The sequence below is a fragment of the Rhizophagus irregularis genome, chromosome 15 (assembly GCF_026210795.1).
Source record: "Rhizophagus irregularis chromosome 15, complete sequence".
Lineage (NCBI taxonomy): Eukaryota > Fungi > Glomeromycota > Glomeromycetes > Glomerales > Glomeraceae > Rhizophagus > Rhizophagus irregularis.
The window spans coordinates 3,023,348-3,035,537 of NC_089443.1; the positions used below are offsets into that span (position 1 = coordinate 3,023,348).

At 27.4% G+C, this 12,190-nt stretch overlaps 3 protein-coding genes across 4 annotated transcripts; all 3 read right to left on the minus strand.

Moving 5' to 3' along the window:
- Window positions 1-1,125: 1,125 nt before the first annotated feature.
- OCT59_007395 (uncharacterized protein) lies at window positions 1,126-3,401 on the minus strand (the record flags this gene model as incomplete). The annotated part of the gene is made up of 10 exons (XM_025314356.2): window positions 1,126-1,413; window positions 1,495-1,667; window positions 1,749-1,915; window positions 1,991-2,135; window positions 2,209-2,438; window positions 2,514-2,767; window positions 2,832-2,953; window positions 3,017-3,082; window positions 3,159-3,220; window positions 3,308-3,401. 10 exons carry the CDS (start codon window positions 3,399-3,401, stop codon window positions 1,353-1,355), a joined length of 1,374 nt encoding a protein of 457 aa, XP_025185404.1. The 3' UTR covers window positions 1,126-1,352.
- Window positions 3,402-3,953: 552 nt separating this feature from the next.
- OCT59_007396 (uncharacterized protein) lies at window positions 3,954-8,181 on the minus strand. 2 transcript variants are annotated; one of them, XM_066148407.1, is made up of 4 exons: window positions 7,953-8,129; window positions 7,772-7,805; window positions 7,556-7,646; window positions 3,954-6,939 (listed from the first exon to the last, which is right to left on the minus strand). In XM_066148407.1, exons 2-4 carry the CDS (start codon window positions 7,796-7,798, stop codon window positions 4,385-4,387), a joined length of 2,673 nt encoding a protein of 890 aa, XP_065998670.1. In that variant the 5' UTR covers window positions 7,799-7,805; window positions 7,953-8,129; the 3' UTR covers window positions 3,954-4,384. The 2 variants fall into 2 exon arrangements, with proteins under 2 accessions (XP_065998670.1, XP_065998671.1); XM_066148408.1 differs by lacking the exon at window positions 7,772-7,805 and having other exon boundaries at window positions 7,556-7,696; window positions 7,953-8,181.
- A 2,473-nt stretch (window positions 8,182-10,654) lies between these two features.
- Window positions 10,655-12,061, minus strand: OCT59_007397 (uncharacterized protein; the record flags this gene model as incomplete). The annotated part of the gene is made up of 1 exon (XM_025314359.2): window positions 10,655-12,061. One exon carries the CDS (start codon window positions 12,059-12,061, stop codon window positions 10,655-10,657), a length of 1,407 nt encoding a protein of 468 aa, XP_025185407.1.
- Window positions 12,062-12,190: the final 129 nt, after the last annotated feature.

Below are 12,190 nucleotides of genomic sequence, written 5' to 3' on the forward strand. Positions count from 1 at the left end.
TTTATTACATTTTTTTACCTAGCTGCACTAACTGCGGGATTAATTGTTTTGTTACACTACTTTAGAAATGTTTTTCGCGCAGAAAGTTTCAAGTGAGAGAAGTGATGGACACGAGGAGCAAACCTCCCGAAATAGTTAAGATGATTGACGTTGCGTGCATTTTATTGTTTCCATAAATGGTTTATACATAATGAGATTTACAATATAATAATGAAAACTCCGGGAAACAATTAATTTTTTGATTGGTTGACTATTTGTAGTTTGTTGAAGTTTGTTTTAAAAGTTTGTGTGACTTCGGCGATAAAAGCTTAAAAGTAACTCTTCCTTTCACGAATTCTACGAATTCTAAAAGTTCTTTCAGGAAATCTTTTTTGAAATAAGTTAGTTCATTATATAATATATTATGGTATATTTTCTTTCTAAACGCGTTGTTTGTTATTAAATTTTTGTATAAAATTTTAATAATAAAATTTAGTAGCATGTATAAATATGAATAAATTATAATAAATAAAGTTTAATTTATTTCATATTCTTTTTATAATATAAAACTTTATTTTGGTTTATTACATTGCAAATTTATTTAATTTAACTAATTTAGGAAATTTGAAAGATTGTATGAACCAATTATATCGAGTTTATTGGCGCAATTTTAAAGATACAATCGGATGTCGGATATATAATTCCGAACTTTCTTCTGGGGACTCTTTCTAATAAAATAACTGATTACGATGGGGTAAACGTGATTCATTTCAAAGAATAAACCTGTAAAATGGAATCTTCTTCAAGAATCTTCTTCTAATAAATTACTATTTGCATCAGACGCGTAATGATACACGTGTTTCGTGATTATTACTATTATTGCTTTATGTTTAAAAAACTCGCAAATGTCGACCCGTCTTTTTGGTTAAGTCGATCTATTCGTCACGATTACACAATATAAATAATTATTATATAAATTAGGGGGTGATAATTAATGCAGTGAACTCAAACCGACTGGAAGTTACACAATTGCCAAGAAAATTAATAATATTTTCAGACGAAATTTTTTTTTTATATTTTATAATTTATAAATACAATTTTTATTTGTAAAAAAAATTCCAAATTTAGGCATTTTTTTCTGTTTTAAAATCTGTGGCGCAGTAAAGGATTTTAATCGGTAGTTTTCAATTTTTGATATTAATTTCATTAATTTCGATGTTATAAATCGATAAATATATAATAATACAATAATAAATAATGCAACTTTTGTTAATAAAGCAAAACTTTTACCCTCTATTATTATTAAATAAAAACCACAATAAACTACAAGATCTAAATGAAAAACTTTATCAAAATATGTCGTAAACATCTTATCATTTTCTTTCATCAGGCTCAATATCAACACCGCGTTTAATTTTACCCCATCCAATTAATCTAAAAGAAAGATAAATCATTAATATAAATCAACTAAAAAATAGTTGAAATTCGATCGGAATTTTATATATTATTTAATACCTCCAATGCTTGTCAATTCTTCTGGATAGGGCAATCTTCTCATCAATTTCAGTACAAGCAGGACTTGTCAAGATAATTTTAGCCAAATCTGCTTTAACATTCATGACACGTCCACCCGTAGAAGTTGAACCTATATTTACCATAAGAACCTCATTCTTTGCCAATTTTGAAACCTTGAAAAAAAAAATTAAATTACTTCCACCAACAAAAAAAATTAACCCCTACTATGTCCTGAGAAATTTGTGATAAAATACCTTAGTCTGTTTTTTATCGTCCGTTTTAACACCCAACAATCTTCTAAGCAAAAAGTAATTAATTTCTAGTTCTGTATAAATTTTGGGCAATTTACCAACAGCACCAAGAACTTGACCAACAAGACGATCCGCACGACAAAGAGTAGGGTCAATTTTGGTTCCAACACCTATATTTGTATATGAAATAATTAATATAAAAAAAAAACTAAAGATATTATAAGGTCTAAGATATAAACACGAACCGATTAAGCCTCCGGGAACAGCAAATTTCAAATCATTATGTTCTGCGAATAGTGTTACTATACGCGAAAATATTGGACGGCAATGAATTTGACCTTCATTATCTTTTGTAAGAATTCCAGGTCGTACTTCTATTTCATCTCCAACCTGAATTTAACGAGTAATAAAATATTTACTTAAAAATCCTTTTTTAATAAGGGTTAGATAAATAAAATTTAACCTTTAACACTCCACGTAAAATCGAACCACCAGCCACACCACCTTTAAGTTCATCAACTTCGGCTCCAGGCTTGTTAACATCGAAAGATCGAATTACGATCAATCGAGGATCTGACGTGAAGTCACGAACTGGAATAGGAATCTTTTTAACAATATATTCGTTGATAGCATCAACGTTATATTTCAACTGTGCTGATATAGGAACAATGGGGGCACCATCAGCAACAGTACCTTCAAACGAAATAAAGTAAGTTAGTCAAAAAGAATTTTTTTTAAACAAAAAAAAAAATTATAAATAGTGATTACCTTTAACAAAGTCCAAAATACTTCTATAATGTTCTTCACAAGCACTCTCTTTGCACAGATCGACTTTGTTTTGTAAAATTATAATATGTTTCAATTTCATGATCTCAATAGCAGCCAAGTGCTCACTAGTTTGAGGTTGTGGACAAGATTCGTTGCCAGCAATAAGTAAAAGTGCAGCGTCCATAACAGCTGCACCGTTCAACATAGTAGCCATAAGAATGTCGTGACCAGGACAATCCACGAATGAAACATGCCTGAATTAGAACATAAAAAATTAGAAAAATTGAATTAACTAAATCATTCTAATAAAAATAATACCTTAATAACTTCATTTTTCCAGTACATCCAGGTCTTTCACAAGCAGGATTCTCTTCCTTATCACTACGATAAGATTTATAACAACCTGGACGAGGACAATCTTCCCTTTCGCATTTATAAATCTAAATAAATACCTTAATTATTGATTATGGTGCTTACAAATTATTGAAAGAAAATCGAAGTACCTTGGCATTGGCATAACCCAATTTAATAGTAATGTTACGTTCAAGCTCATTTTTGAAACGAACGGTCTACGTCAATAAATTTAACAACACTTAGTACCTAAAACAAAATTGAAAAAAATTTCTTTTTGAAAATCGTTCCAACCTGAACACCGGAAATTGCCTTCACTACTGTCGATTTACCGTGCGCTACATGACCAATTGTTCCTGTGCCAAAAGTAGAAAATCGTGTGTGAATAGACGGACAATATAATAGAAGTTTAAGAATTTGAGATCAATCAGGGGCGTCATTACCAATATTGATAGTAGCTTGCCTCGATATAACTTCAGGTGAAAGAGGGTTCAATGTGGAAGGATCGACACTAACTCTTTCTTCAACTCCAGCCATATTAAATAATTTGAAGTCTCTTTATTTGTTTCCAAAGTCACTTTTATTGTCCCTTTATAAATTGATCAATTGATCAAAAGGTTAAAATGCTATAGATCTTCAACTTTTTATAGATTCAAGCAGATCTAACCAATTATATCTTTAAATATTCTTACACATTATGACTAATACTTCAAGATTAGTATATATCATGATTCACGTGTTGAAGAAATTACTCAATATTTTAGAATTTAGTAAAAGTAATTTACATGAATCAAATATAACACGATTTGATGCAAAAAAAAAGTGAAACAATTTCATTCGTTAATTTGAATCGAGTTATCTTAATTTTCTTAATTTCAAAAATGTACGGGCTCTAAAATAATTTTTATGTAACGCGAATTTTTTTTTTTTGAATGCGTCTCGTTCTATACGTTGATAACACGATTGAAATGTTAATACTTTATAGTTCAATTCAATAGTAATTCAATTAAAAAAATTGTAACACATGAAAAATGAACAAACATTCATCTTTGCTTTTTTAACGATCTCATAATATTGGAAAAAAAAATTAAAATACAAAAAAAAAAAATTTTTTGAACTGATTTTTTAATTTTAATATTTTTTTTTTTTTCTTGACTTTTCTCTGTCTCTTCCTTGCCTCTCTCTCTCTTTTGTTTAAGTTTTATTTTGGTAAATATATATAATAGTGAAAAAAAAAGTGAAAATTTTTTTTTTTTTAAAATATGAAACCAAAAAAAAAAGAAATATATGTATATATGAATATATAAAGAAAAATAGAAATGAAAGTATAAAAGGGAGTGAGAAGAAAAAAGAAACCTCGAGTAAATAAATGTTTGTTTAAAATTTGAATTGAAGAGAATGTATAAAAAAAAACCAGCTAAATCATGTATAAAAAAACACAAGAAAACTAAGCAAAAAAAAAATATGAAAAAAAAGTAAATGTATCTCAATAAAATCTTCTCATGATTGATTTTGATTGTTTATGATTTCTTAGACGGCAATGGTCGGATTAAAGGGGTCCTCGTTTTTTGTGCGGAAGTAGAGGCTTTGTTATCATTTACCTTTGGTCGAGTAGCTTCTGTAGATTTCTTTTTTGCCGCTTCATTTACAGTGGTGGAACGTTTTTGTGTCGACAACTTGTTTTTTCCAGAAGAAGCAACACCACTAAGCATATGATTCACTACTTCCATTTCACGTTTTCTTTGAGTGACGGCAGATCGATTAATAGGGCTGGACTCTTTCTTTGGTGTCTTTTTAAGGACATCGACAGTGTTGAGTGATGATGAAATTCTTGGTTTGGTTTCTCTCTTCTTCGAGAGAATGATGCTACTTCTTCTTTCTTCAATTGAGGAGGTCGAAGCAGATGATTTGGTACGAGTTAAGGAAACTCTTGGATAATCTGAAACGATACTACTTCTTTTTTCTTCGACTGAAGAAGTCGAAGTTGATGATCTAGTGCGAGCTAAGGCAACTGTTCGTGGACTATCAGAGGTTTTTCTAGATGAAACAGAAGGAGTTTTTCCGGGGTTAGGTTTGGGAATTTTAGATTTAATTATAACTAATTCCTTTTCTTTTTCTTCCATTTTTTGTTTTAATTCTGTAACTTCTTCTTTCAATTGACGGTTCATTTTTACAAGTCTAGCAATTTTAACCTCCTTTTCTGAACTATCTGATTGTGATTCTTCAATTTGTTTTTTAAATCCATCAAACTCCTTATCTAAATTTGCGATCTTCTTTTCATATTCTCTACATGCTTCAATTTTATTATTTAAAACTTTTTGTAATGCGTTTAATCGAACTTCATTTTTAGTAGCTTTGTTATCATTTTCAATTGGATCATTCTTAGGAGCATTTTGTAAACTTTCTAAATGACGTTCAAATTGTTGAATTTTTTGATCTTTTTCAGATATAGCATTAAGAAGACCTTGATAATTTGATCGCATACGTGCAGATTCATCTCTAAGAGTATGAAGGAGTCTTTCTTTTTCACGAGATTCAGAGGCTTGAACTGAAAGAGTTTGTCTAAGTTGAGAAATTTCTTGACGTAAATTAGACATATTTTGTTCTTGAACTTTAATTTTATCTTGACTATTTTGTGCATTGTTTAAAGATTCTTTATATCTTTTTTCTAATTCAGTAAGTTGTCTCTCTTTATGAGCAAGTTGAGATCGAATATCATAATTAACATCTTCAACTTCTTCAATTTTTTTCTTTAAAGGTTCAATTTGAGCTGTTTGTTCCTTTAATTTTTCTATAAGTTTTTTCTCATCAGCTAATTGTAATTTAAGAGCGGCAATATCATCATCTTTATCTTTCATATCAGCATCAATATTTTCGACTTGTTGTGTAAGGTTATCAATTATATAATCTTTTTGTCTAAGTTGTCTTAAAAGATCATGTGGCGCATGTTTCTCTCTTAATTCAGCAATTACTTTTTGTGATGTATCTAGGCGAATATTGAGAGTTTCAATTAGAGCGTCCTTTTCATTAAGTTCAACCTCACGTTTTTTGAGAACTTCTAATTGACTAGTTAAAGAATCAAGTGTCATTTGTTTATTATACCATTCATTTTCAAGTGTTTTATATTTCAAAAGCTGATTTGAAATTGTTTCAAGTTTCTTATCTTTCTCTTCTTTCTCTTTTAACTCAATAGCTTTCTTATTATTTGAAATTTGAATCTTTTTGTTTAACTCATCAATTAATTTGTCTTTCTCTTCCAATTCTTGTTCCAAAAGCCTCTGAGTTTCAGCTTGTTCAGGATCAGGAGATAAACGAGAATTATAACTTTCATTCTCCCGTTGTTGTTGTTGTTCGACCAATTCTGCTATAGCCCTTCTTGAAGCCTCAAGTTGATTTTCTAAACGTTCAATCTTATTATCCTTTTTTCTTACATCTTTTTCACTTTTTTTCCAAGCACTTTCAAGTTCTTCTATTAACTTATTTTTTCCCCGAATTTGGTCCTTATATTTCAATTCCATATCATTCAATTGAACACCTAATACAGCAATCTCATTTTCAATTTCTCTATTATTATTATTTGAAAATTGCCAAGATTCCATACTATCATCGCTCATAACAGAGTCCATATCGTTATCACTACTTTGACCGTCACTTCTGACCTCGTCAGACAGCCTATCAAGTTTTTTATTATTCTCTCTAACAAAAGAAACTGTAGTAGCCAATACTTCAGCAACGTCAATTGACGCTGTTTGACGAGGAGAGGTTGAACGATTAGAATGATTAAAACCAATACTGCGTTTTAATTGTTTTTTTGATTGTTTTTCATCTACGGGATATTTATGATGGTGATGTGATTTTTTATCGTGATTTATGTAAGTAGAATTGTTATATGGAGGTGTCAATGAAGCCAGCACAGCGGCAGCATCTGCAGGGGTGACAACTTTAGTTGGCATTTTAAGAGGTTTTTCATCTGGTGATTTAAAGGAATGACGCGTCGGTGTGGATGTAGGTGGTGAGGATTTTTTATATAACCCGGGTATTTGTGACCTTGGCGAATGTGTGCGGATAGGATTATCTGCAAGATGACAAAATTATGATAAAAAAAAATTTTTTTTTTTAGATTGCATTGATAGTATTGTATAAAGAATAAGGAATTGGTAGTTTTACGGTAAAATTTTAGATGGATTTTCGTATATGTATAAAAAAAAAGAGATATTAAAAAAAAAAAGATCGAATTTGGAAAGAATAAGAATACAAAAGGATAAGAACACAATAGATAACAACACAAAAGGATAAGAACATAAATATAAAAAAAATAAAGTAAAATAAAGTAAAATAAAATAAAATAAAGCAACTTTATATATAAATAAAGAATATTTTTATATAAACATAAAATTTTCTTTGAATTCTTTAAATTTGAACACCTTTAGAATATACCATCTCATTTTTTATTGTATATAATGTTTAACGAAAAACAATTGAATTTGTTTTTTTTTTCATTCAATAAATTCAAGAGATGATATAAAATGAAAAGTGACAATATAAAAATTTCATCAAAGAAATTTTTTTTTAAAAAAAAAAAAGTGGTATTTAAATGGTTCGAAACGATTGAAATGTAAATAACAAGAAACTTTTTTTTTAAAACCAGCTTATTTATTTTCTTAAACAAGCTTAGGAAAAAAAAAACTTACCACCGTTCATCACGCGTTCGTCATCTACTCCCACTTCTCCTTTGGTAAGTTCATCTTTACCGTTAAATCGCAACATCTGGAAAGGATTAACCTGAAGAGATTTTTTGTATTGGTTGAGTTCGTTTGTAATTTTTATTGAACCTACATTTATTTATAGCAAAGGAAAATGGCAAAAAGAAAAAAATAGAATAGAAAAAAAATAAAAAAAAATTTTACCCAAAAGTTGATACTGGTATCTGTCATTGTTAAACTGTAAAGAGAGATAGAGATAGAAAGATAGAGAGAAAAAAAAGAAAGAAAAAAGAAAAAAAAGAGACCGAGTTTCGTCAGTTTTCGCTGTTTGGGAGAGAGAGGAGACCAAAGGGTAAGTATAACATTTTGTTCATCATTTTCATACCTTGTTAATTAAAAAGTCTCTAACAGTAATACTTTGGGTTAAATCGTTGGTTTATTGAGAAATGACTAGAGTTTGAACGGTGAATCCGCAACCACAGATTGTGCCTGTCAACGCGTGTATTGATATGAGAATATTAAAGTATAGAAAGACCCCTCTCTCGTTCCTGTCTAAGGTTACCGTGACGTCAGAAAACAAAATTAAGTTTTTATTTAAAAATCCAAAGCTTTGCGGCTGGTTTGTGACACACAAAAGTACACTAAAATGACTAAGAAAATATTAGTTTGTATCGTTCAATCAACTTCTAACAACTGCGGTACGTTTGAAGTAAATCATATTATGTATTTAATCTGCAATGTACCTTTTTTTTTTAAAGTTGTTAGACAAAATAATTTCCTTTACTGATGATGTATGGAGATTATAGACCTGTGTAAAATGAAGGAGCGACGAATAACATAAAAAAAAAAAAAAAAATCATATCATTATGCGGTTTTGATGAAGAAGATTTATCATTTAAATAAGATTATTGGGTGTTCATACAAATACAAAAAAAAAAAAAAAAAACTTAGTAATTAAGATTTAACTCACCTCTTTTTCTCTCTTTTTTTTTCCTCTAAACTAATTATATTATTTTATGATGATATTTTAATTATATAATTATGTAAAAAAAAATCGTTCAAAAAATTTTTTTGAGAACTAATGATGATTATAGAGTCGTTATATGGATGATGCCCGATGACATATATTCATACAATCGTTAATCCAGCTTATTTGATGCTGCCTGCAGACCGTTAAATTTAGTGTCTCCAATATACGGAAAAAAACGGTTCCCGTCTTTGGCTAACAAAACAAGGGAAAATTAATTATTATTGAAAATAAAAAAAAAATTTTTTTTTTTTGGTTGCGGTTTTTTTTTATAATTGTCTTATTATTTTATTTCACACTAAAAGTAAGTGAAAAGCAACCAGGCTAAATGAAAATATTTAGATATTATATATATATAATAATATTATATAAAAAAAAGTAAGAGTAAAAAAAAAAAGAAAAAAAAATCAAGAAATGAGAGAAAGGAAAATGAGGTGTATATATCAAGATTTTAGAAAAAAAATTTTTTTTAAAATTCGGTGGAAGACGGATACATCCTCGTTTTCTTCTTCCTTCTTTGTCACTTTTCCTTTTTACAACATCATTATTATATATATATTTTTTTTTCAACAAGTATTGGTGTGTGAAGTGGGATGTGAAGCAAAAAAAAGAAAGTTAATGATAAATAACACTGCCTCAAAGCCCAAATCTTTTCTAAACTCGGGAAAGAGGTAACAAATAAATAAATAAATAGAATGCATAAACTTGACTAGAAAGAGTTAATAATAAAGTGCATAAATTTTGGTTGGGTAAAACTATACTTTAGTTATATATAACGCCTTTTTAGTTATTATTATTGTGTGTGTTTGCTTAATGTGTTGAAATATTATTGCAAGGAATTTTTTTTTTGTGTGTGTGTATTAAATTTTATTTAACTTTCCAGATTAATCTTTAATGGTTGTTGATTTCTTATATTAAACAGGAGAACTGAATGAGAATTATATTGGTGTTATATTACGATACATTTGGTACTCCGCGTGTTTTATATGATATCAAATTGAATGTTGGATGGACGAAAATGATTATTATACATAATACATGATGATACTGATGATAGTGATCATCATACACTTTTATGATGCTAACATTGCTTTACTTGTTTCTCTTCACAGAAATATTAATTATTAGTGTTCAATTTATAGGCGTAAAAGCCGTAAACCCCCTGCAGTCCTTTGAACTTTGTTACTCTAATCTTCGTTATTTCCTATTTACTTTCGGACATCGATTACCGAAATCATTAATTTACCTAGTTTGTTTATTCAAATAATATTACACAAATAAAAAAGATTTTTTTTTATATATATATATATTTTTTTTTATTTTAATTTTTTGTTTATTATATCCGTTAATAGTAAAAAAATTAAATCTTTTTTTTTAGCATTTCCTTTAAAGTATTTGAATGTACATATTTTTTTTTCTATTTTGCAAAACAATCAAAACAATAACAAAAAAAAAAATCTATATGAATGTATTGTTTGTAAATTAATATTTTACTTTTTGTTGTTAGAAATTAAATTCATGTCGGACTTATTTCTACCTTTGAACCCTTCTAATTATTGTATTTATAAATCAGGTGATCTTTTTTATTATTTTAAGTATTATAAATTTATAATATTATTTATTTATATTAATTTTATTATATCAATCATATAAAATATTTATATTTTTGTAATATTTTTTTTATTAAAAAAGAAATTTAATTATAAAATAATAATTAATAATAATAATGATGATGATGATGATAAGATGATAATAATAATAATAATAAAAAAAAAATGAATAAAATATAATTCTAAGATTTAAATAAAGAAATAAAGAATATTTAGAATATTTATAATTTCGCTTCTTAATATATTTTAAGTTTATAACAACATTACAATCATACATTACATAAATATATATTTGTATGTATGTATATAAATATGTATTTAAGGAAAGACCATTTATGATAATATGATGATAAATATAATATGATGATAATCTTACTAATTGTCCCGATTGTTAAAAATTTTTATTTACTAAATGATTATCTATCTATTATCCTAAATATATTAAACTTTTTATCCTCTTGAAGCTCCTTTCTTATGAGTATTTATGTTTCTTAACTTTGATTTTTTTCTTTGAGTTTGATCAGATTTATTTGCATCACTTTCACTATTACTTCTTCTCCTTCCTAATAAACTCATTCTTCTAACCATACCTTTAACTACTTCTCCTGTTGGATTGGATATACGATATAATTTTTTTGCCATATCTTTATATCCTAAATCTGTCGCTATTTTAATGGCAAATTTCCCATCACAATTAACATCTGCTCCATATTCTAATAATAAATCTAATATTTCATAATCATGATTTGTTACGCATAATTGTAATGGTCTACCATTATCAGAATTTGCATCTGCTCCTGATTGTAAAAATAATTCTATCATCTCTTTTCTTGCTTTTTTATTATCATTACCATTAGCGAAATAACATTGAATACAAAATTCTAATAAACTTTTTGATCCATAAATTGTTAAATCTTCTGTATGTGTCGTTGGTGATATATTTATATTGGCCCCACTTTCTATAATTTGTCTTGCTGATTCAACATCTGCTTTATCAATACATAATCTTAAATATAATGGTTTTTCTTTTTGTATTTCATTGATTCCTTGTTTAAATGCCCATGCTATTCCTGCTGTATATTGTCTATCAACACTTTCTTCTAATATATCTAATGTATGTTGTATATTAATTGATAATATAGTTGCTACATCTAATCTTTCATGTAATACTATAGCGAATGCTAAATCTGTATCTGAAAAAAAATTTTTTGATATTAAAAGTTTTTCTTTAAATATTTTGGATTTTTTTGTTGCTATTATTAATAATGATAAATAATCTTTTTCTAATTTTTTTTCATAATTTACTCCTCCTGTTAATTGAAAATCTTTTGATGTATGATCTTTAATATATTTTTCAATTTCTAACCCTCTTGATATTAAAAGTGGTATTAATTTATCTCTTTCTTCATGATTATATGCTTCATCTAATAATTTTGTTACACTTCCTCCAAATGATGATGCAAGTGGTCTATTATATAATCTTTGTAATTCAATAATTTGTATTAATATAAAAAATGGTGTTTTTGTTTTAATCGCTTGACATAAATCTGAATATTTTGGCAAAAATGCATCAGGTAAATTTGGATTAAGCCAAAATCTAAGCCATCTTCTTTTAAAACTTGTTGATTTTGAAACTATTTCATGAAATAATTTACAAACGAGTGAAATTTCATAAGGATGTGGTAAATGAATCAATATACATTCTACAAGTTCTGGTATAATTGTTTGAAGTGTTACCGTTTTATTATTATTGGTTTTAGAATGTAAATTATTATCATATTTATTTTGAATTGTTAAATTATTCATTTGATTGATTAAATTATCCTCCTTAAATGATGAATTATCTGTTTGTGACATTTTTTTTTTTTTTGATTTTAACTTTGGAAAAGGAGAGTTTTTTTTTTTAAAAAAAAAGTCTATTTGTTTATTTTTTAAAAACAAAAGGTTTTGAACTGAAAATTTTTGTAGCAAAGTTAATTATTTTTA

Coding starts and splice junctions, on each gene's coding strand:
- OCT59_007396 (XM_066148407.1), bottom strand. CDS start 7,798: ATGACAGATACCAGTATCAACTTTTGG. Junction 7,647..7,771: donor ATACCAGTATCAACTTTTGG/GTAAAATTTTTT, acceptor AAATCTCTTCAG/GTTAATCCTTTCCAGATGTT. Junction 6,940..7,555: donor CGAACGCGTGATGAACGGTG/GTAAGTTTTTTT, acceptor GTCATCTTGCAG/ATAATCCTATCCGCACACAT.